The following is a 26204-nucleotide window of genomic DNA, read 5'->3' as shown; positions in this document are numbered from 1 at the left end:
ACAAAAAGAAATTGAACTGTATTTTAAGACAATTAAATATTCTACAAACAAAAAAGCTGTTAGAATTATAAGTATATGTATGTCCCTTAAGGTCCTTGTGTAATGTGATATTGTACCCCCTAGCTCAATTGTCCGTTGTATATAATCTATATATACTTGTATTCCCTCATGTACTTTCTGTATTGATTTGTTGTTAATAAAAAATAAATGTTACATTTTTTTTTTAAATATTACCTTGAAAGATTACCTTCAGCTAACATAACTTATTATGAATTATTGAAGCACTTGTGTAATCATAAAAAGCGTATAATTTATGAAGGTCATGTTAACTGACTGATAAATCATAGAATTAATCGTATTGGATCTCTTAAATCTGTGTTAACCTCAGATTTTATTTTCGCCGTTAATCCCAAAACTTTATTATTTCCCCATTGCCATGGCTGAACTAAGAGAGAACTAATTTCCAGATTTTATTTTCGGCGTTAATCCCAAAACTTTATTATTGCCCCATTGCCATGGCTGAACTAAGAGAGAACTAATTTCCGTTTATTTTTTTTACTACATGCTGGCGAACTCTATTATACATCAGTGGACCACACCCAGCTACATTGGTGTCTATGGGAGACCCACCCCGTTAAGTAGACCGGAACTGATCTTTTTTTTCAATGGTAAACGTCTTGAGAAGGACTATCTTCATTTATCCACCATCATTGACCCTATCTTCCACATGTTCCTTTTCTCGTCGCTGCCTTTTCTGGTCGTCACTAGTTACCACAGCCACAAAGTCATAAACCCGGCCCATTTGTACACTTTCTCTCTTAAACCTAATTTTGATCATAATCACACTGCTACATGTGTCTAACCTTAAAGTAAGACCAAAAAGCGATTTAGTGTTTTCATGAATCTTTACGACATAGCCCATTTGTCTTTGTGGCTGTGGTAACTAAGTGATAACCCTTTTACCTTGCTGACGAGCTCTTTCCGGTGGAGACGTGGCTAGAGGTCCTTCCATATTGAGACAGTAAATCAAACAGACGCAAGTTTCACTCCGCATAAATATTATAGTTTAGACACTAATACGTGGTTTTACATTGCGGAAACGGCACAAGGATTTGTAGCACAAGGGATAACAACAAAATGGTGAGCTATGAAATGTAATTGATCTACTGTATTTAGCTTCTAGCTATCTGTCTTGTTCCGCTTGACTGTGAACATTGCATTTGCTGATGGCTAACAATCTAGCAAGTTAACATAGCTAATTTTGCTGCGTATGCAGGCAAATATACTCCCCTTTAGTATATATTGGGCTTTATATCATTAGCAAGCTATCAATAGCGCTTTCAAGCGCCATCTCGTCGATTAACGCCAGCTCAGCTAACGTCAGCTAGTTAGCCTTTGCGTCTGTTTTGTATCAGCAGGCCTAGGTAGCTTATGTTATATTGGCTGTTAATTGTAAGTCATTTAACTGGTATTGGTTAGATGGCAGAGTTTACAAAATAGCCACTCTGTGAATGACTGGTGAAAAGTCTAGATTCCCTAGTATGTCTCGAGTTAAAATTGAGGATCCCAGCTTCTATACCAAGCTTGCCAAGTTGATCGCTGTGTGAAGCTAGCCACAATATTGGAATAGTCCATGCTATCCTGGATCCTTGGGACGCCCACCCCGTTGAAGTTGACATGTTAAAATGGTAAGGGTTAGGTGGAACCAGTACCTGAGCTTGAGGAGACGTTGAATTTGACGATCCCTGACGCCCAGGATCCTTAAATTCAAAGTCCGTCCCAACATTAGCCAGCTCTGCAAACGTTGTCAAAAAACGATCGGTACTTACTATACATATTTAATTGAACCTTTAACTAGACAAGTCAGTTAAGAACAAATTATTATTTACAATGACGGCCTGGGAACAGTAGGTTAGCTGCCTTGTGCAGTGACAGAACGACAGATTTTTACCTTGTCTGCTCGGGGATTCGATCTAGCAACCTGGCCCAACGCTCTAACCACTAAGCTACCCACAGCACCGAATTATTGCCGTTATGCACGGTATGTCCCAAAAAAATTCTAAATAAAAATCAATGCTTTTTCGGAATACTGTAGCGCTGCCGAAGGTGGATTTGGCGCATGCGCACTTGGTTAAAGCTATTTTATTTAACCGAAATTTAACTAGGCAAGTCAGTTAAGAATACATTCTTATTTACAGTGACGGCCTAACCCGGATGACCCTAAGCCAATTTTGCGCCTCCCTATGGGACTCCCAAACATCATGGTCGGTTGTGATACAGCCTGGAATCGACCCAGGGTCTGTAGTGACGCCTCTAGCGCTGAGATGCAGTGCCTTATACCGCTGCACCTCTCAGGAGCACCCCCCCATTAAAAAAATATAATAATAATGCTAAAAAAGGTTGGAATGTTAGATCATTTACAAGGATTACAATAATTAATTAATTTCACAAACAATTTAAAAAAACATGTCCCACTGGATTTATTAGACTGCATAATTGCATTGGGGGTGTACATATATTCAATGTACAGCGTTTGCTACGGAGTGTGCACCCATGATACAGGATATCAGCTAGAAAAGAACCAATATAGATTGTTTTAGGGCCGCTACCAATATTTGGGCGCCAAGGAGGTTGATGGATGATATTTTAGGTCGATATTCAATGTCATTAAATTTGAATGAAAAAAAAATACCAAATTTACCAGTCATAGCTACATAACATCGGTGGTAATTTTATTTCATTCATTAATCTCTTGACCCCAATTAGTTGAATGGTCTAATGTTTGGTCGATAGGCTGTTGGTCAATATCTGCCGTAGCAGATATTTATTTATTTATATTTAACTTTTGACTGGTACTGTGTATGTGTGTACATTCCAGGGTTTTTATTTTTTTTAATTTTCAACATTGTAGAATAACAGTGAAGACATTAACTATGAAATAACACTTGGAATCATGCAGTAACCAAAAACATGTTAAACAAATCAAAATATATTTGCAATTCAACAAAGTAGCCACCTTTTGCCTTGATGACAGCTTTGCACACTTTTGGCATTCTCTCAACCTGCTTCATGAGGTACTCACTTGGAATGCATTTCAGTTAACAGGAGTGCCTTGTTAATTTGTTTAATTTCTTAATGCTTTTAGACAATCAGTTGTGTTGACAAGGTAGGGGTTGTATATAGAAGATAATCCTATTTGGAAAAAGACCCAAGTCCATATCATGGCAAGAACAGCTCAAATATGCAAAGAGAAATGACGGTCATCATTACTTTAACTCATGAAGGTCAGTCAATCTGGAAAATTGCAAGAACTTTCAAAAATTCTTCAAGTGCAGTCGCAAAAACCGTCAAGAACGGTGATGAAACCGGCTCTCATGAGGACCGCCACAGGAAAGGAAGACCCAGAATAACCTCTGCTGCAGAGGATAAGTTCATTAGTTACCAGCGTCAGAAGTTTTCGCCCAAATAAATGCTTCAGAGTTAAAGTAGCAGACACATCTATCTCAACATCAGCTGTTCAGAGGAGACTGTGTGAATCAGGCCTTAAGGGTTTGTAAGTGAACATTTTACGGTAAGGTCTACACCTCTTGTATTTGGTACATTTGAGCTTTCTCCTGTAACTGTTTTAAAGTCACCATTAGCCTCATGGGGAAATCATTGTGCGTATTTCTTTCCCTCTCCGGAAACCGAATTAGGAAGGACACCTGTATCTTTGTAGTGATTGGATGTATTGATGCACCATCCAAAGTGTAATTAATAACTTCAATGTCTGCTTTTTTATTTTTATTTGTAGCCATCTACATTTGTGAGGTAAAGGAAAACCTCCCTGGTCTTTGTGGTTGAATCTCTGTTTTGAAATTCACTGCTCAAATGTTGGGTACAGAGATGAGGTAGTCCTAAAAAATCATGTTAAACACTAATATTGTGCAAGGTCCATGCAACTTATGTGACTTGTTAAGCACATTTGTACTCCTGATTTAGGCTTGCTATTACAAAGGGTTTGAATACTTATTGACTCAAAAAAATTGAAAAACACAGAATTCCACTTTGACATTATGGGGTGTGTGGCTGTTGACCAAAAAACTTCAGTTATTCATTTTTTGAATTCACCTTGTAACACAATAAAATGTGGAAAAAGTTAAGGGCTGTGAATACCTCCTGAAGGCACTGTACATTCTAACATTTCAGGCCAACTGAAGTGTCTAGTAGGGGCTGTTTGGAATTTAGCAATAGACTTGAGTTGACACTCATTGACACCTTTTCCATGATCGAACAGTTATGGAGTCATAGACTTCCTTATATAACAAGAGAGAGACGGGTAGGTTGATTTTTAGATTAGGCCTAGTAATTGATAGTGTGGCTGAACTTTCCCAAATGTATTTAAATACATTACATCAAATTCAGGCCACAGACAAACACTTACTGTCAGAATTAATTTAGGCCATTTTACAAGTAACAAAAACCTGAAGTCAACTTCTTGGTGTTCTGTTTCCAGTCACACTAAAGGAAACTGAGATGATGTTTGTGCGTGTGGTCAACCGTATTTGCGCGTGTGGTTCATTGTGTTAGTATTAGCCTACCTCTGAAAAAGATGATGGAAAACATAAAACCAAGGTAATACAATGTGCTCATTTAACTGAATCTTTGAGGTTGAATGAAAATAACATTTGTTTTTCTCTCAGGACTTAAAGAGCAGCTACTGCTATGTTACCTAACCAGGATATTTTTGCCCCTTATGGTGTTGATGTTCATTAATTCAAGACATCTCATGTGTCTTGTTAGAAGTGACCACTGTGATAGCTGACTTCAAAAGCCGTACACCGAGTGTACTAAACATTAGGAATATGACACTGACAAGGTGAAAGCTATGATCTCTTATTGATGTAACCTGTGAAATCTACTTCAATCAGTGTAGATTAAGGGAAGGAGACAGGTTAAAAAAGGATTTTGAAGACTTGTGACATTGAGGATTATGTATGTGTGCCATTCAGAGGGTGAATGGGCAAGACAAAATATCGAAGTGCCTTTGAACGGGATATGGTAGTAGGTGCCAGGTGCACTGGTTTGTGTCAAGAACTGCAACGCTGCTGGGTTTTCACGCTCAACAGTTTCCCGTGTGTATCAAGAATGGTCCACCACCCAAAGGACATCCAGCCAACTTGACACAACTGTGGAAAGCATTGGAGTCAACATGGGCCAGCATCCCTGTGGGACACTAGCGAAACTTGTAGTCATGCCCTGACGAATGGAGGCTGTTATCATGCAAAAGGGGGAACAACTCAATATGGTCTTCCTAATGTTTTGTACACTCAGTGTATATTAATATTAGCTGAATAGGAGCAACACTTGAATATCTTGTCTACACGTCTTGAATCTTATCCAGGCATGGACTCAATCATTGCTATTCTGTAACTATGGCCTCTTCCTCTTGTCCCAGGTGCTGTTAGCAGCAGCGGTGTGCACCAAGGCGGGCAAGGCCATCGTGTCGCGGCAGTTTGTGGAGATGACCCGGACGCGCGTGGAGGGCCTGCTGGCCGCCTTCCCCAAGCTGATGAACACAGGCAAGCAGCACACATTTGTGGAGACTGAGAGCGTGCGCTACGTTTACCAGCCCCTGGAGAAGCTCTACATGGTGCTGGTCACCACCAAGAACAGCAACATCCTAGAGGACCTGGAGACACTACGCCTCTTCTCACGCGTGGTATGACATACTCTCACAGATGCCCTGTTCACACGTACGCACCTTCACAAATATCCTCAGTCGCCGACTCACACATGGTCTCACCTACACATACTTCTAGAAGTGGCAGAGGACACACACTATGTAAACAGTGTTTGTTACGCGTAGCCCAAACAAACTCTTTCTAAGTTTAAAGTAGCCTAAACAGTTTTGTTTTTTTCAGTTTGGCAGAGCCAATACAAAGTTTGCCGCTGAGTAAAAGTATCAGTAGGAATTTGTGATCAAATTAAATCAAATTTATTTATATAGCCCTTCGTACATCAGCTGATATCTCAAAGTGCTGTACAGAAACCCAGCCTAAAACCCCAAACAGCAAGCAATGCAGGTGTAGAAGCACGGTGGCTAGGAAAAACTCCCTAGAAAGGCCAAAACCTAGGAAGAAACCTAGAGAGGAACCAGGCTATGTGGGGTGGCCAGTCCTCTTCTGGCTGTGCCGGGTGGAGATTCTAACAGATCATGGCCAAGATGTTTAAATGTTCATAAATGACCAGCATGGTCGTATAATAATAAGGCAGAACAGTTGAAACTGGAGCAGCAGCACGGCCAGGTGGACTGGGGACAGCAAGGAGTCATCATGTCAGGTAGTCCTGGGGCATGGTCCTTGGGCTCAGGTCAGTTGAAACTGGAGCAGCAGCACGGCCACGGCTGATGAGTTGAGCATGGATGATTAAATGACCAAATATATTTCTTCCTTAGATCCCAGAGTACTGTCGGGTGCTGGAGGAAGGGGAGGTCTCGGAACACTGTTTTGACCTGATCTTTGCCTTCGATGAGATCGTGGCGCTGGGCTACAGGGAGAATGTCAACCTGGCCCAGATCAGAACATTCACAGAGATGGACTCTCACGAGGAGAAGGTGTTCCGCGCAGTCCGAGAGGTGAAAAGAGAGCAGCAGCAGCAGAACTAATGAACAGATTTACATTACGTTATTACTGAGTCTAACAACAGTCTGAATGAAGGGGAGCAGCAGAACTGAACAGCATTACATTATTATTGTAATGTAGCTGAATTGCTAAATCCAACACTAGTCTGAATGAAGGGGTTTTGGTCCAAAAGACAATCATGTTTTATTCTGAAAGTCTCCTTTGTTCTCTCTCCATCTCAGACCCAGGAGCGAGAGGCTAAGGCAGAGATGAGGAGAAAGGCGAAGGAGCTGCAGCAGGCCAGGCGGGACGCAGACCGTTCAGGGAAGAAGTCTCCAGGGTTCTCCGGCGGGTTCGGCAGCATGTCCAGCAGCAGCAACGCTACCATCATCACAGACACCCTCATGGAGCCAGAGAAACCCAAGGCCTCACCTGTCCCTGCCAGGTACTACCCTCGGTATATTAGGATTTTGAGTTGTTTTGATTGATATGATGAATGTATCCTGTGTTCTATGTGTAAGACGTATTTGTTAGTATATTTCTTGGTTGGTTATGCTCAATGGAATTTGTGAAACTTGTTTTGTCATGTATTTTTAATATGGCAGAAAGTTAGGCCTATGCCTCATGAGCTATGTATTCCTCCGTAGGGCTAGTGGTCCCAGTAAGGCCCTGAAGCTGAGTGCCAGAGGGAAGGAGGTAGATGACTTTGTGGACAAGCTCAAGTCTGAGGGACAAGTCATCATGCCCAGCTCAGGGAAGAGGCCCTCCGAGGCATCCAAAGCCCTGCCTCCACCAGTTAACACAGAGAGGTAGGTTTACCAGGTTTTATATTATATCCCACTGATTACAGGCAGTGTGTTTGAGGAATCAGTTTGCACAAGGCGAGGCACAGAATCGCTCATCTTGATCCCATAATGCAGAGTTATTTGGGATGCAAAGTGATTGTAGATCAGTGATTCTACACAGTCCAGACTGCAATGTAGTTGGACTCAAACACCTGCAGGTTGATATGTTCAACTGTATCTTACCTCTGCCCCCTGGTTCCCAGTGTGCACCTGCGTTGTGAGGAGAAAATTAGCCTGACCTGTGGGAGAGATGGAGGGCTACAGAACCTGGAGGTCCTGGGTATGATCACCCTCCGAGTGGCCGACGACAAGAACGGACGCATTCGCCTCACCATCAACAACGGTGACAAGAAGGGAGTCCAGCTGCAGGTAGGTTCCAAACAAATACATCATTCGTTCCAAAGGGGGAAAGGTTCACTACCTCAACACAACAGATATACATGTCAAGGCATTCATGGATTTGGCCTGTGTAAATCAAGATTCAAAATGGCACACAACCACAGTTGTATTTGCTTTTGGTGCAGCATGATGCCATGGGAATTTTCACAATGTGTTTTTAAAATATTTTTTTATACTTTTTTTTACCCCCTTTTTCTCCCCAATTTCGTAGTATCCAATTGTTGTCCTACTGTCTTGTCTCTTCGCTACAACTCCCGTACAGGCTCGGGAGAGACAAAGGTCGAGAGTCATGCGTCCTCCGAAACACAACCCAACCAAGCCGCACTGCTTCTTAACACAGCGCGCATCCAACCCGGAAGCCAGCCGCACCAATGTGTCGGAGGAAACACCGTGCACCTAGCGACCTGGTCAGCGTGCACTGTGCCCGGCCCGCCACAGGAGTCGCTAGTGCGCGATGAGACAAGGATATCCCTACCGGCCAAACCCCGGCGACGCTAGGCCAATTGTGTGTCGCCCCATGGACCTCACGGTCTTGGCCGGCTGCGACAGAACCTGGGCTCGAACCCAGAGTCTCTGGTGGCACAGCTAGCACTGCGATGCAGTTTCTTAGACCACTGCGACCCCGGAAGCCATTAACAATGGCTTCCCGGGTTTCTATAAATTTTTTCCTCCCTGCACTGTCCAGACCCACCCTAACGTGGATAAGAAGCTGTTCACCACAGACTCCGTGCTGGGCCTGAAGAACCCAGACAAGTCCTTCCCTCTGAACAATGATGTGGGCGTGCTCAAGTGGAGGCTACAGACCACAGATGAGACCCTCATACCACTAACGAGTCAGTACACTTTACTAGAGTTTTAAGTATTTCTATACTAGTGTATACTGTTTTTCCTTAGTGTTTCTCTCTCTGGAGAGCTGGAACCCATTATGTTCCAAGCATTCCAACTATTGTGTTCCAAGCATTCTAATAGGTTGTTATCAATATAGCATCACAAGGTGTAGTGCGTTAAATTGGCCTGCTGGGGGGCATGGAGACCCCCAGCTCCGCTAAAACCATTGACAACCGTGTCATTTTTGAGGGATTGTTAATTAAATGTTAACTATTTGGTTGTAACATCACCTCTTGAGAAGCATAGTCACAACTACAGATTTCTGATTATTCCATGCGAAACAATTATTCACATTTAGCTCTGTCATCAGAGTTATACAGCAAGTAACTGCATGCTTTTCATGATCAGTAAACATCAATTAGACTTCAGTGCAGCTTTTGACATTATTGATCATAGTCTGCTGTTGGAAAAACGTATGTGTTTTGGCTTTACACCCCCTGCTGTAATGTTGATAAAGAGTTACTTGTCTAACAGAACACAGCGGGTATTCTTTAATGGAAGCCTATCAAATATAATCCAGTAAGAATCAGGAATTCCCCAGGGTAGCTGTTTAGGCCCCTTGTTTTAAAAATGTTTACTAACGGCATGCCACGGTCTTTGAGTAAAGCCAGAGATTCTATGTATTCTATATATACACGACAGCTACTACAGCGACTGAAATGACTGCAGCACTCAACAAAGAGCTGCAGTTAGATTCAGAGTGGATGGCAAGGAATGTTAACCCTAAATATTTCTAAAATAAAAAGCATTGTATTTGGAACAAAACACTCACTAAACCCTAAACCTCAACTAAATCTTGTAATAAATCATGTGGAAATTGAGATGACTGAACTGCTTGGAGTAACACTAGATTGTAAACTGTCATGGTCGAAACATATTGATGCAGTAGTAGCTAAAATGGGGAGAAGTCTGTCTATAGTGAAGTGATGCTCTGCCTTAACACTATCAGTCGTGTGGTCAGGTGCCACAAAAAAGGACTTAGGAAAATTGCAATTGGCTCAGAACAGGGCAGCACGGCTGGCCCCTGGATGTACACAGAAAGCTAATATTAATAATGAATCATGTCAATCTCTCATGGCTCAAAGTGGAGGATAGATTGACTTCATCACTACTTTTATTTATGAGAGGTATTGACAAGTTGAATGCACCGAGCTGTCTGTCTAAACTAATGGCACACGGCTCAGACACCCATGCATATTCCACAAGGTCTTTTCACAGTCCCCAAGTCCAGAACAGACTATGGGAGACACACAGTACTACATAGAGCCATGACTACATGGAACTCTATTCCACATCAAGTAACTGACACAAGCAATACAATTAGATTTAAAAAAACACCTTATGGACACATGCGCGCATACACACACAAATTAACATACCCACTATACATACACATGGATTTAGTGGTGGAGTAGGGCCCTGAGGGGCACACGGTGTGTTGTGAATGTATTGTAATGTTTTTAAAATTATATGAACTGCCTTCATTTTGCTGGACCCCAGGAAGAGTAGCTTCCTGCCTTGGCAGCAGCTAATGGGGATCCATAATAAATACAAATTGATAATGTAATTTCAGATACGTGAGGGTATACTCATGACATCTCTCCACCATTAGCTGGATATTTGAGTGATACATTTTAAAAAGAACTGTACTTGACAAGTTTTTTATTTTTATTTCACCTTTATTTAACCAGGTAGGCTAGTTGAGAACAAGTTCTCATTTGCAACTGCGACCTGGCCAAGATAAAGCATAATAGCAGTGTGAACAGACAACAACACAGAGTTACACATGGAGTAAACAATTAACAAGTCAATAACACAGTAGAAAAAAAAGAGTCAATATACATTGTGTGCAAAAGGCATGAGGAGGTAGGCGAATAATTACAATTTTGCAGATTAACACTGGAGTGATAAATGATCAGATGGTCATGTACAGGTAGAGATATTGGTGTGCAAAAGAGCAGAAAAGTAAATAAATATAAACAGTATGGGGAAGCGGTAGGTACAATTGGGTGGGCTATTTACCGATAGACTATGTACAGCTGCAGCGATCGGTTAGCTTCTCAGATAGCAGATGTTTGAAGTTGGTGAGGGAGATAAAAGTCTCCAACTTCAGCTATTTTTGCAATTCGTTCCAGTCACAGGCAGCAGAGAACTGGAACGAAAGGCGGCCAAATGAGGTTTTGGCTTTAGGGATGATCAGTGAGATACACCTGCTGGAGTGCGTGCTACGGGTGGGTGTTGCCATCGTGACCAGTGAACTGAGATAAGGCGGAGCTTTACCTAGCATGGACTTGTAGATGACCTGGAGCCAGTGGGTCTGGCGACGAATATGTAGCGAGGGCCAGCCGACTAGAGCATACAGGTTGCAGTGGTGGGTGGTAAAAGGTGCTTTAGTAACAAATCAGATGGCACTGTGATGAACTGCATCCAGTTTGCTGAGTAGAGTATTGGAAGCCATTTTGTAGATGACATCGCCGAAGTCGAGGATCCGTAGGATAGTCAGTTTTATTAGGGTAAGTTTGGCGGCGTGAGTGAAGGAGGCTTTGTTGCGAAATAGAAAGCCGACTCTAGATTTGATTTTAGATTGGAGATGTTTGATATGAGTCTGGAAGGAGAGTTTACAGTCTAGCCAGACACCTAGGTACTTATAGATGTCCACATATTCTAGGTCGGAACCATCCAGGGTGGTGATGCTAGTCGGGCGTGCGGGTGCAGGCAGCGAACGGTTGAAAAGCATGCATTTGGTTTTACTAGCGTTTAAGAGCAGTTGGAGGCCACGGAAGGGGTGTTGTATGGCATTGAAGCTGGTTTGGAGGTTAGATAGCACAGTGTCCAAGGAAGGGCCAGAAGTATACAGAATGGTGTCGTCTGCGTAGAGGTGGATCAGGGAATCTCCCGCAGCAAGAGCAACATCATTGATATATACAGAGAAAAGAGTCGGCCCGAGAATTGAACCCTGTGGCACCCCCGTAGAGACTGCCAGAGGACCGGACAGCATGCCCTCCGATTTGACACACTGAACTTTGTCTGCAAAGTAGTTGGTGAACCAGGCAAGGCAGTCATCAGAAAAACCGAGGCTACTGAGTCTGACGATAAGAATATGGTGATTGACAGTCAAGCCTTGGCAAGGTCGATGAAGACGGCTGCACAGTACTGTCTTTCATTGATGGCGGTTATGATATCGTTTAGTACCTTGAGCGTGGCTGAAACCAGATTGCACAGCGGAGAAGGTACGGTAGGGATTCGAGATGGTCAGTGACCTGTTTGTTGACTTGGCTTTCGAAGACCTTAGATAGGCAGGGCAGGATGGATATAGGTCTGTAACAGTTTGGGTCCAGCGTGTCTCCCCCTTTGAAGAGGAGATGACTGCGGCAGCTTTCCAATCCTTGGGGATCTCAGACGATATAACAGAGGTTGAACAGGCTGGTAATAGGGGTTGCGACAATGGCGGCGGATAGTTTCAGAAATAGAGGGTCCAGATTGTCAAGCCCAGTTGATTTGTACGGGTCCAGGTTTTGCAGCTCTTTCAGAACATCTGCTATCTGGATTTGGGTAAAGGAGAACCTGGAGAGGCTTGGGCTAGTAGCTGCAGGGGAGGGTGGAGCTGTTGGCCGAGGTTGGAGTAGCCAGGAGGAAGGCATGGCCAGCCGTTGAGAAATGCTTGTTGAAGTTTTTGATAATCATGGATTTATCGGTGGTGACCGTGTTACCGAGCCTCAGTGCAGTGGGCAGCTGGGAGGAGGTGCTCTTGTTCTCCATGGACTTCACAGTGTCCTAGAACTTTTTGGATGCAAATTTCTGCCTGAAGAAGCTGGCCTTAGCTTTCCTGACTGACTGCGTGTATTGGTTCCTGACTTCCCTGAACAGTTGCATATCGCGGGGACTATTCGATGCTATTGCAGTCCGCCACAGGATGTTTTTGTGCTGGTCGAGGGCAGTCAGGTCTGGAGTGAACCAAGGGCTATATCTGTTCTTAGTTCTGCATTTTTTGAACGGAGCATACTTATCTAAAATGGTGAGGAAGTTACTTTTAAAGAATGACCAGGCATCCTCAACTGACGGGATGAGGTTAATGTCCTTCCAGGATACCCGGGCCAGGTCGATTAGAAAGGCCTGTGTTTTAGGGAGAGTTTGACAGTGATGAGGGGTGGTCGTTTGACTGCGGATCCGTAGCGGATGCAGGTAGTGATCGCTGAGATCCTGGTTGAAGACAGCGGAGGTGTATTTGGAGGGCCAGTTGGTCAGGATGACGTCTATGAGGGTGCCCTTGTTTACAGATTTAGGGTTGTACCTGGTGGGTTCCTTGATGATTTGTGTGAGATTGAGGGCATCTAGCTTAGATTGTAGGACTGTCGGGGTGTTAAGCATATCCCAGTTAAGGTCACCTAACAGAACAAACTCTGAAGCTAGATGGGGGGGCAATCAATTAACAAATGGTGTCCAGGGCACAGCTGGGAGCTGAGGGGGGTCGGTAAGCAGGCGGCAACAGTGAGAGACTTATTTCTGGAGAGTAATTAGTAGTTCGAACTGTTTGGGTATGGACCTGGAAAGTATGACATTACTTTGCAGGCTCTCTCTGCAGTAGATTGCAACTCCTCCCCCTTTGGCAGTTCTATCTTGACGGAAAATGTTAAAGTTGGTTATGGAAATCTCAGAATTTTTGGTGGCCTTCCTGAGCCAGGATTCAGACACGGCAAGGACATCAGGGTTAGCAGAGTGTGCTAAAGCAGTGAGTAAAACAAACTTAGGGAGGAGGCTTCTGATGTTGACATGCATGAAACCAAGGCTTTTTCGATCACAGAAGTCAACAAATGAGGGTGCCTGGGTTTACCTCCACATCACCTTCGGAGCAGAGGAGTAGTATGAGGGTGCGGCTAAAGGCTATCAAAACTGGTCGCCTAGAGCGTTGGGGACAAAAATAAAAGGAGCAGATTTCTGGGCATGGTAGAATATATTCAGGGCATAATGCGCAGACAGGGGTATGGTGGGGTGCGGGTACAGCGGAGGTAAGCCCAGGCACTGGGTGACGATAAGAGAGGTTGTATCTCTGGACATGCTGGTTGTAATGGGTGAGGTCACTGCATGTGTGGGAGGTGGGACAAAGTAGGTATCAGGGGTATGAAGAGTGGAACTAGGGGCTCCATTGTAAACTAAAACAATGATAACTAACCTGAACAACAGTATACAAGGCATATTGACATTTGAGAGAGACATACAGCGAGGCATACAGTAATCACAGGTGTTGATTGGGAGAGCTAGCTAAACCAGTAGGTGAGACAACAACAGCTAATCAGCTAGCACAACAACAGCAGGTAAAATGGCGTTGACTAGGCAGAGAGTCGGATTAACTACACACAGAGCCTGAGTGCGGCTGGGGCCGACAGATAAAACATAAACAAACAGAATGGAGTACCGTGATTAATGGACAGTCCAGCAGGCATCAGCTATGTAGCCAAGTGATCACAGTGTCCAGGGGGCAGCGGTGGATGGGACAGGGAAGCTAGACTGGCGAGTATTATCCAGGCTAAATAAATAAATAAATAAACTACTTGTTGGCTGGCTGTGCTGAAGGTAAAAGCCGCTAACAATGACTAAATAGCTTGTAGCTAGTTAGCTGGTTAGCTTCTGGAGGTTCTTGAATGTGTTCTAAAAATTTTAAATAATAGCGATTCCGTATCACATTGGGTGTGGCAGGTATGAGTGTGAGTGGTGTCGGTTAATTTCCAATCCTTTGTGGGCTCTGCCTGTCAAGCAGCAAAAGGGAGCATTTGCCGATGTACTGTTATCTGATAATGTGTACTTTGCCAGTTACCGGTAGAAACTTTGTACCGTTGGCTAAACATAGTGGTAAGTAGACCTGATGTACTTTTTTTCTCCAACTTAACATAGGCCCAGCGAAGTTTGCTAACATTATCCCCTTTTCAACATTGTTTTTAATGTTGTTTAATCAAGAGTTCTGCTGACAGACCATGGACCACATCAATATGGCTAGTTAACAAGTTACCTTTCAGAGGATTAACTAGATGGCTATATCCAAATATTGCGTGATTTGCTTGCCATATATAGTGGTGAGGACAGTAGTCCGACTGCCAACTTTACCAGGACAATGACTTGCCGAAGTTAAGCTCTTTTCAAAGTCCTAACCTCTGAAGCAAGCTGACGCATGTTGTGTGCCTAGCTAGCTAGCTAACTACATGCCAAATGGATAAGCTACCCTCGTGTATCATGAAAATACATGATCAATTGATGTTTACTGATCATGAAAATCATGCAGTTCTTGCTGAATAAAACTCTGATAGTTAAATGTGTAGTTCTGACTATGCTCTTCAAGAGGTTATGTTAACCAAATAGTTATGACATTTTATTTCACAATGTTGTGAAAACGGCACTTTAGTTGTCAATGGGTTTAGCGGAGCTGGGGGTCTGCACCGTATTGTGACTGTTTATTGATAAAGGCCTCGTGTTCAAAACATTCTAAATCTTATGTTCTAGGCATTCTATTTTTAAATTGGAACTGACAGCATTTTAACTACTTTGCAGATATGAAACAATCATTTGAGTCAAAAATATGAAATTCCAAGTTTATGCTTCAAAACCAACTTTATAAGAAGTTAGAAGAAAAAAAAGGTTCTATTTGACTCAAAAATCCATGATGTACAGAAAGGCATTACTGGCAGAATAGATGGATACAGTTTAATGCATAATTAATATAATTCAATCAATACATTTCGTGGTAGTCAAAAAAATACTGCTGTCAGGTTGTAAATCACAGCTGGCCTGGTAAATTGTTTGCTGCTGCCAACCATTCGGGATGCACTGTTTCAGTTTCAATGACTCACTATTTTGAACAAAGACGTACAACTGTAACTAAGTATGGGCATGTCAATACAATCAAACTAGCAAGGGCAATGATCACAAGTCAATCAAACTCAAGGACCGCTGGCCAAATGGGACGCACAAATAAGTATTAATCAGTCAACAGTTGAGTTTGAATGTGAATTCAGCTTCACTTGTGCTGCTTTCCTGTGTTCTGTTTACAGACACATGCCACTGTCCTAGCTAGGCTACTAAAATGTTGCAGTCTACATTTTGAGTGCACCGTACAGCAATGCTTCATTCAGCTGCACTGGTGATCCATGCAGTGCAAAAAAGGAAAAACATGTTTTAAGTTTAAATTAGAGGTTGGCCGATTTTAAGATTTTAACGCCTATACTGATTATTGGAGGACAAAAAAAAGCCGATACCGATTAATTGGGTGATTTTAAAAAGAAAAGAGAATTTTTTTATTTATTATTTGTAATAATGACAATTACAACAATACTGAATGAACACTTTTATTTTAACTTATAATACATCAATGAAATCAATTTAGCCGAAAATGAAGCATGTTCAATTTGGTTTAAATAATGCAAAAAGAAAGTGTTGGAGAAGAAAGTGTTGGAGAAGAAAGTAAAAGTGAAAGCTGGTGGTTCCTTTTAACATGAGTCTTCAATATTTCATGGTAAGACGTTTTAGGTTATAGGAATTACATGACTATTTCTCTCTACCATTTGTATTTCATATACCTTTTGACTATTGGATATTCTTATAGGCACTTTAGTATTGCCAGTGTAACAGTATAGCTTCCGTCCCTCTCCTCGCCCCTACCTGGGCTCGAACCAGGAACACATCGACAACAGCCACCCTCGAAGCATCGTTACCCATCGCTCCACAAAGGCCGAGGCCCTTGCAGAGCAAGGGGAACAACTACTTCACGTCCTCAGAGCGAGTGACGTCACCGATTGAAACGCTATTAGCGCGCACCCCGCTAACTAGCTAGCCATTTCACATCGGTTACACCAGCCTAATCTCGGGAGTTGATAGGCTTGAAGTCATAAACAGCTCAATGCTTGAATCACAGCGAAGAGCTGCTGGCAAATGCACGTAATTGCTGCAATGAACGCAAGAGAAGTGACATAATTTCCCTAGTTTAATATTGCCTGCTAACCTGGATTTCTTAACTAAATATGCAGGCTTAAAAAAATATGCCTTTCTTAAAATCAATACACAGATGTTTATGGTTAGGTACATTCGTGCAACGATTGTGCTTTTGTTGAATCATCCCCAGTTTGGCGAAGTTGGCTGTCTTTGTTAGGAAGGAATAGTCTTCACACAGTTCGCAACGAGCCAGGCAGCCCAAACTGCTGCATATACCCTGACTCTGTTGCACAGAACGCAAGAGAAGTGACACAATTTCCCTAGTTAAAATAAATTCATGTTAGCAGGCAATATGAACTAAATATGCAGGTTTAAAAATATATACTTCTCTATTGATTTTAAGAAAGGTGTTGATGTTTAGGTACACATTGGTGCAACGACAGTGCTTTTTTTCGCGAATGCGCTTGTTAAATCACCCGTTTGGCGAAGTAGGCTATGACTCTGATAAATTAACAGGCACCGCATCGATTATATGCAACGCAGGACAAGCTAGATAAACTAGTAATATCATCACCCATGTGTAGTTAACTAGTGATTATGTTAAGATTGTTTTTTATAAGATACGTTTAATGCTAGCTAGCACCTTACCTTGGCTCCTTGCTGCACTCGCATAACAGCCTGCCACGCAGTCTCCTCGTGGAGTGCAATGTAATCGGCCATGATGGGTGTCCAAAAAATGCAGATGACCAATTTTTATGAAAACTTGAAATCGGTCGACCTCTAGTTTAAATGTAACAACAACCTACAGCTATGTTTTTGTTATCTGGAGTTAACTACTTTTTGATTAGGATCACAGCATATAATGCACATCTGCAAGCATAGCAGCAAAGGCTAGACAAATATTATTTATCTTTTGTTTGAATGTTAAAATGCTACATATGGCATCCTATGTACATAAGTGGACATTATAAAAGGCCATATTTGATCTAATAAAACAACGGCCAGTTTGGGTCGCAGTTGCATGTTTTCTTTTTTTAATATCAAATCGGCTATGTCTGGCTTGTGAAGTCAGAAGTGTACATACACCTTAGCCAAATACATTTAAACCTAGTTTTTCACTATTCCTGACACTTAATCCTGGAAAAAAATTCCCTGTCTTAGATCAGTTAGGATCACCACTTTATTTTAAGAATGTGAAATGTCAGAATAATAGTATAGAGTGATTTATTTCAGCTTTTATTTCTTTCATCACATTCCCAGTGGGTCAGAAGTTTACATACACTCAATTAGTATTTGGTAGCATTGTCTTTGTTTAACTTTGGTCAAAAGTTTCGGGTAGCCTTCCACAAGCTTCCCACAATAAGTTGGGTACATTTTGGCCCATTCCTCCTGACAGAGCTGGTGTAACTGAGTCAGGTTTGTAGGCCTCCTTGCTTGCACACACTTTTTCAGTTCTGCCCTCAAATGTTCTATAGGATTGAGGTCGGGGCTTTGTGATGGCCATTCCAATACATTGACTTTTGTCCTTAAGCCATTTTGCGACAACTTTGGAAGTATGCTTGGGGTCATTGTCCACTTGGAACATTCTATGATTTTGTGAAAATGACCATTTCTAAGTGCTCACTTGTCAGAAAATGTAAAAAAATAAATATGATATCTTCCTAGGGGTGTATATGAATAGATTTTAATAAGATTGAATGTAGCTAAAATGCTGTCAGTTCCGCTTTAAGTATTCTATCTGTTGTGTTCTTCTACTTCTCCCCAGTAAACTGCTGGCCCTCTGAGAGTGCCACTGGCTGTGATGTCAACATAGAGTATGAGCTTCAGGAAGAAGCACTTGAACTGAATGATGTAGTGATCTCTATTCCCATCCCGTAAGTAAATCGCTCTTAAGCACCTCTGAGATCCCATTTCTCGTTTTATCTTTTCTATTCTATACAATGGATTCCGTATTAATTTCCAGTACTAGGGTCTTAGACACTGTTGCAGTCTGTCATCTGAGTTTAATTTCATATGTTTATCTGTCCCTGCAGGTCAGGTGTGGGTGCACCTGTGATTGGTGACCTGGACGGAGAGTATCGCCATGACAGCCGGCGGAACGTTCTAGAGTGGTGTTTACCCGTGGTGGATGTCAACAACAAGACAGGAAGTCTGGAGTTCAGCGTGGCAGGCCAGCCCAATGATTTCTTCCCTGTCAACGTCTCCTTCGTCTCCAAAGGAAACTACTGTGACATAACGGTCAGTTTTCTTTCTTTGTATTATATTTCACAAGGTGAGTCAGTTAAAAACAAATCCTTATTTACAATGACAGCCTGTAAGTCTGTTTAGCAGTGAGACCATGTAGATCTCCATCTATTGTGTTAACCTAATGGTGTTTGGATTTTATTTCCATTGTGACGATGTGTCATGACTCCTGTTCCCCCTCCAGGTGGCCAAAGTGTCCCAGGTAGATGGAGAGGTTCCAGTGAGGTTCTCCTCAGAGACATCGTTCCTGGTCGACAAGTATGAAATACTGTAATCTATTCACATACAGTATTACCAACAAACATCAAGATCAGTGGATTGACATATGAAAAAATGAAAGTGAGAAGTGGACTTGAAACCCTTTTCAAAAAGAAAAACCCTTCCCACCATGGCTTGGCTTGCCAGCATTTAGTGTCTTTGTACATTTTTACCAGAAATCTATCAACTGATCGGTCTATAGCTGTATGTATAAAGAACCACTCGATGCACCTGCAAGAAGGAATGGTAAAGTCAAACAGGACAACGTTAGATAACTGTATCCGGGTTAGGTTGGGTGGACCTGGGGGGTGATGACATCTGGGGTGGGCTTTGTGGATGACCCTCTCATTGGCCCAGTTTGTATCAAATCCATTGACAGACAGATTCTGTGAACTATTGGCTAATAGTTTTACAGATATGTCGTAATCATGTACGGAAATACTCTTTGATTACACATACTCCAATAAAAACAGGCTTGCGGTCCATGGTATAACACTACAACCACTCTTTGCTTTGGCAAGAAGTACCACATTTTGTGATCGATACTGATCTGAACTGCCTGTCTCCCGCAAGGCTAAATCTTAGCTAAAATTATTAAGATTGCATGTTTTATAGTTTAGCTTCGCTCGAGTTTGAAAGACCTCATTTTTAAATAATTTATTTTTCATTACACTGATCTGTCTACAGGCTAGTTAATGTATAATGGCATATTTTCTTTGTGATATGCTATCAAGTCAAATGCATGGAGTAATTAAATGCTGAAATAAGTTTTTGTACCAGACCAGTACAACTCAATCACAGTAGTTGTATGCACTTTTTGCAATGGCGGGAGGTCATTCAAAGAAAAAGTCCTGTCTGAGATTTCAACTGTTTTGAGTCTACTTATCAAATGGAAATGATCTATCCAAGAACCATGACCTTCTAACACTCCAAACATCAAACCTTTTTATATGTCAATTATCAGATGCGTTTATCCTAAGCGTCTTGGAGTACAGTGAGTGCTTACATATTATAACATACGTAACCCCAATGGGAATCGAACCCACAACCCATGCTCTTATCAACTGTGCCACAGGAGAACCCTGTCCATCAACACCACCCACGGTCCAACCTCAAACCAGCCCCGTTACAATAAGCCCCCATGGTTATTATGTATGTATGAATGAATGTCAGGGCTCTTCTTGTTTCAGAGTATCTATATAGATGGCCATATTCACCTTGACTTTGCTTATGAAATACAATTGAGAGAGGGAGAAGTTAAATAATATTTGTCTTTGTTGGATTTTTTTTCTTTTGAAATTCTGAATTATATGGGATTCAGATTGACGGTAAATAAGTGAATCAGACTTTTGTAACCCTATAGAATAATGATCATGGGTAATTAACATTCCAATGTAAACATGAAAAAGATTAAAGTGTATTATAAACTCTGAAGAGGGTCTTTTTATAATGAAGTATTTTCAGAATCATGCGCTTTACCGAGGTTACTTGTCGTCATTTCAATTATCGGTTATCTAGTGACTGCATATAAAAAATGGTTTCCACAATCAAAGTGTGTTTGAGTAGTGATAGATGTGGTACTATGTTCTGTGATTACTAGAGTAGTGACAGCATGCGGGGGGGGGAGTTTTACATGATTTGATATGGAATGGATGCGCAAGTGAACATCACGTTTATTTGTCACGTGCGCCGAATACAACAGGTGTAGACCTTACAGTGAAATGCTTACTTACAGGCTCTAACCAACAGTGCAAAAAAGGTATTAGGTGAACAATGGGTAAGTAAAGAAATAAAAAGACAGTGGAAAAATAACAGTAGCGAGGCTACGTACAAGCACCGGTTAGTCTGTCCGATTGTGGTAGTATGTAGATATGGTTAAAGTGACTATGCATATATGATAAACAGAGTAGCTGTAGCGTAAAAGAGCGGTGGGTGGCGGGACACAATGCAGATAGCCCGGTTAACCAATGGGCGGGGGCACTGGTTGGTCAGGCCAATTGAGTTAGTACACACAATGATTCAAATAATCCCAGTCATGGTGTATGTGTTGAACCTTTTTGAGGTGAAGCTTTGAGGGAGCTGTCCTGTCCCTGTCTACTGTTCACTAGGGCAACACCGTAGCAGAACGCTTTGCAAAAAGAAAAACAAAGTGATTCTATTGGGCATGTTCAGGTAGTACCTCCCGGTTTCACTCAATTTCTAAACATTTTCTCCCTACTGAACAGGCGGTCCCATGAGCTCAACCCTCCTCCACAGAGGATATTCGGGTCACTAGAGCAACAGGATGATCCCTCCACAGGGACAGGGCAAGTTCTGATTGAATCTGGGGGGGAAATACATTATTTTGCTTTCATTCCATCCCTTTTCTGTCGTAAGTGCATTTTATAAAGGGATTTCAGTGGCAGAGAATGCATGTCGAAATGATCTGTTTACTGCTCTGTACTTGAGAGGGAGAGTGTGTGTGTGTGTGTGTGAGAGAGAGAAAGTAAGGGATTAATGATTTGGCTTCCCTGACCAGCTTTCGTAGCGTGTGTGATGGAGACACACGATCAGGAATACGTAGAGAGTTGAAAACAGTCAGGAGGATTGGAGAGTGAGTTGAGTTGAATGCATATAGCTAAATCAAAGCAGGATATTACAACTCTAATGAGAGAAAGGCAGACTTATTATAGCTAGGGAGTGTTTTCCATGCGCCTCACACACACACACTAATGCATGGAATTAGTATCTGGAGAAGGTTAGAGAGGCAGCAACTTCCTCCTTTGAGTGCGTGGGACGAGAGAGCGGGTTTGTCGCCTTTTGGAAATGAATGGACGCACAGTTCAGTGTTTGGTGTGTGACGGACAGTGTCTCAGAGAGAGAGGTATGTCGGATGGTAGCCACAACCTGAGGGCTCTCCTGGAATAAAGTGTTCTCTGTTATTAGTTCTGAGGAAGAAGCTCTTTCTTTTTGAACTGTATTTCTTATTGTGGCTGGGGTGTGACAGTCGTGGAGTGAACCTGTAAGGAAAACTAAAGGGGAGACACCTGGGGATGTATTGTGATTCTCAGTTGGATGATGGCACAAAGACAGGGATGATGATTATCCCAGGATACTGCAGTGACAGAGGAGAGGCTTTCTCCTCACACCCAGCACCCAGACTAAAGCTCAAGAGGGTCAGATTCAAGGTAAGTTTTTTATTTGGCATCATATTACGCAGTGCAAGTTTATTTTGTTACTGATCACACAAATATTGTTTTATTGGGTATATACAGTAAAATGTTTAATTTAGATATGATCATCTGTATGCTAGATACACTGATGTGCAGATGCAGCTGTACTAGTAGGCATACTTTAAAATTAAAAACGCATTGATAATTTCTCCCTGATTTTTATTTTTTATTAATTTAGCTTAGGTTTATTTCAACATCTTGGTACATATGCAGAAACACAGTGCCATTAACAGTATTCCCACCCGTTGACTTTTTTTCAAATTTTTCTGGTACAGACTGAATTTAAAACGTATGGATTATATTGGATAATTTGATGGTCATTGGCCTACACATAATACCCCATGATGTCAAAGTGGAATTATGTTTTTCAACATCTTTTACAAATTTAAAAATGTAGTGGTGGATGCATCGTGTTATGGGTATCTTGTAATCGTTAAGGACTGGGGAGTTTTTCAGGATAAGAAAGAAACAGAATGGAGCTAAGCACAGCCAAAATCCTATGGGAATACCTGGATCAGTCAGTCTGCTGTCCACCAGACACTGGGAAATGAATTCACCTTTCAGCAGGACAATCATCTAAAACACAAAGCCAAATCTAGTTGCTTAGCAAGAAGACAGTAAATGTTCCTGAGTGGCAGAGTTATAGTTTTGACTTAAATCTATTTGAAAATCTATGGCAAGACCTGGAAATAGTTGTCTAGCAATGATTTTAAAAAACAATTTGACAGAGCTTGAAGAATTTTGAAAAGAATAATGGGCAAATGTGTGTTAAGCGCTTAGACTTACCGAGAGAGACCCAACATTTCTGTGAACATGTTTTCACTTATTCATTATGGGGTGTTGTGTGTCGATGGGCAAGATGTTTTTAATTTTTTTAATCAGTTTTGAATTCAAGCTGTAAAACAACATGTCGAATAAGTCAAGCGGTATGAATACATTCTGAAGGCACTGTACATAAAATGCAATGTCATAAAATATAAAACACAAGTAAAAAGACATGTTCAGCCTAACTTTAAGGGCAGTGCATCATCAGTAAGTCACAAGTCATAAACAACAAATTAGCATACCAGTAAAAAAATTTTTTTTTTTTTTTTTTATTTCACCTTTATTTAACCAGGTAGGCTAGTTGAGAACAAGTTCTCATTTGCAACTGCGACCTGGCCAAGATAAAGCATAGCAGTGTGAGCATACAACAAAGAGTTACACATGGAGTAAACAATTAACAAGTCAATAACACAGTAGAAAACGAAGGGGGGGTCTATATACAATGTGTGCAAAAGGCATGAGGAGGTAGGCAAATAATTACAATTTTGCAGATTAACACTGGAGTGATAAAAGATCAGATGGTCATGTACAGGTAGAGATATTGGTGTGCAGAAGAGCAGAAAAGTAAATAAATAGAAACAGTACGGGGATGAGGTAGGTGAAAAGGGTGGGCTATTTACCAATAGACTATGTACAGCTGCAGCGATCGGTTAGCTGCTCAGATAGCTGATGTTTGAAGTTGGTGAGGGAGATAAAAGTCTCCAACTTCAGCGATTTTTGCAATTCGTTCCAGTCACAGGCAGCAGAGTACTGGAACGAAAGGCGGCCAAATGAGGTGTTGGCTTTAGGGATGATCAGTGAGATACACCTGCTGGAGCGCGTGCTACGGATGGGTGTTGCCATCGTGACCAGTGAGCTGAGATAAGGCGGAGCTTTACCTAGCATAGACTTGTAGATGACCTGGAGCCAGTGGGTCTGGCGACGAATATGTAGCGAGGGCCAGCCGACTAGAGCATACAAGTCGCAGTGGTGGGTAGTATAAGGTGCTTTAGTGACAAAACGGATGGCACTGTGATAGACTGCATCCAGTTTGCTGAGTAGAGTGTTGGAAGCCATTTTGTAGATGACATCGCCGAAGTCGAGGATCGGTAGGATAGTCAGTTTTACTAGGGTAAGCTTGGCGGCTTGAGTGAAGGAGGCTTTGTTGCGGAATAGAAAGCCGACTCTTGATTTGATTTTCGATTGGAGATGTTTGATATGAGTCTGGAAGGAGAGTTTGCGGTCTAGCCAGACACCTAGGTACTTATAGACGTCCACATATTCTAGGTCAGAACCATCCAGGGTGGTGATGCTAGTCGGGCATGCAGGTGCAGGCAGCGACCGGTTGAAAAGCATGCATTTGGTCTTACTAGCGTTTAAGAGCAGTTGGAGGCCACGGAAGGAGTGTTGTATGGCATTGAAGCTTGTTTGGAGGTTAGATAGCACAGTGTCCAGAGACGGACATAGGTTGAGTTAAATGCGGAAGACCCATTTCAGTTGAATACATTGTTGAACAACGGACTAGGTAACCCCCTTCCCCTAAATATACATATCAAATGTCTTAGGTCATAGAGAGTGTAATTTGCATAGTTTGACAGCCCTAGCCAGAAAGACTTCTGGTGTGATGTGGCTTGTTACAATAGATGATGATTGCCTTGAACTCCTCAGATCATACTGTCTCTGTGTAAGGGTTGGAAACTTGTGCATTGGACTTGTGTGGTCTGCTCTACAGAGATGGAAGTGAGTTGTAGGGAGTGCCAATGATACGGCAGAAGAACTCGAAGTTCTGCTACAAATGTCATTGCCTGAGTCTCTTGGTCTTCATCCGTAGTGATAAGGAGTTTCATTATAATTATAAGTCTGTTCAGCATCAGCTGGGTCCCCTCCATAACAGGTCTTTGTTGTCATTGCCTTCACTGCCCTGTACGGTGTACTTTCCAGCATGTACTCAAGTCTTCTCAGCTCAGGTATGTACAATACCTTTCTTAGAAACCTTAGCCGGCCATAAGGAATGAATGAGTTTTACAGGGGAGATATTTTTCCTGGCACGGTTCTTCTCTTGAGCGAGCAAAGTCCATTAAGTTCAAGAGGTCCATAAAGAGCTCATTTATAAAGTATTTGCTTCCACTTCACTGGATCTGGGTTCATCCCTCACTCCCTCTAGTCTACAGAACAGACTCTGGCAGATTGGCACAGGGATGAGAAATAAGCATACAATATATAAGGCATAGCTACAGAATGGTTCAGCAAGGGGAGAGTATATTTTGAGCAGTTTGGATATTAGGTTGTGTTTTCACAGGCAGCCCAATTCTAATCTTCTGCTACTATTTGGTATTTTGACCAATTAGATGCTGACCTGTTGCACCCTCTACAACCACTGTGGTGATTATTTGACCCTGCTGGTCATCTGTGAACATTTTGAACATCTTGGCCATGTTCTGTTATAATCTCCACCCGGCACAGCCAGAAGAGGACTGGCCACCCCACAGCCCGGTTCCTCTCTACGTTTCTTCCTAGGTTCTGGCCTTTCTACTGAGTTTTTCCTAGCCACCGTGCTTCTACATCTGCATTGCTTGCTGTTTGGTATTTTAGGCTGGGTTTCTGTACAGAACTTTGACATCAGCTGATGTTAAAAGGGCTTTATAAATACATTTGATTGATTGATAGATCATATATTTTGCCAATAATTAAACAATAGATCAGAATTGGGCTGCCTGTGGAAATGCATCATTAGTGAACTTGAACCTGTTCTCCGTTTGAAGCAGGATTGGCAGAGGGACTGCACTTCATTGTTTTAGCCGCAAGGGGGCACTAGTATAACATTCCTCCCAGGCATACCCTCGCGCCTGTGTGTCGTTCTGAAGGCCATCAAGAAATCAGTCAGATGTCAGTCACACAAATATTGTGATGCATTGATGGTTTTTATAAGTCCTATGCTTTAAAATCGATGAATTAATGAGTGTGCTCCTTCAGTCACTGAACAGTGGCGCCAAGGGTAACATCTTTGCTAAATCCTTGTGTGTTGGTTCATACCG

At 42.1% G+C, this 26204-nt stretch overlaps 1 protein-coding gene across 1 annotated transcript; it reads left to right on the top strand.

The window, feature by feature from the left end:
• The first annotated feature begins 759 nt into the window (after positions 1 to 759).
• arcn1a (archain 1a) lies at positions 760 to 20587 on the top strand. Its single transcript, XM_020463943.2, has 10 exons — positions 760 to 1140; positions 5438 to 5701; positions 6437 to 6616; positions 6845 to 7047; positions 7250 to 7411; positions 7651 to 7816; positions 8532 to 8679; positions 18417 to 18525; positions 18685 to 18889; positions 19080 to 20587. The coding sequence occupies exons 1-10, from the start codon at positions 1138 to 1140 to the stop codon at positions 19167 to 19169; spliced, it is 1530 nt and encodes a 509-aa protein (XP_020319532.1). The 5' UTR covers positions 760 to 1137; the 3' UTR covers positions 19170 to 20587.
• Positions 20588 to 26204: the final 5617 nt, after the last annotated feature.

This window comes from Oncorhynchus kisutch, linkage group LG28 (genome assembly GCF_002021735.2).
Source record: "Oncorhynchus kisutch isolate 150728-3 linkage group LG28, Okis_V2, whole genome shotgun sequence".
Classification (NCBI taxonomy): Eukaryota; Metazoa; Chordata; class Actinopteri; order Salmoniformes; family Salmonidae; genus Oncorhynchus; species Oncorhynchus kisutch.
The sequence above is the reverse complement of the archived record's forward strand: the minus strand, read 5'-3'. Positions and strand labels throughout refer to the sequence as shown.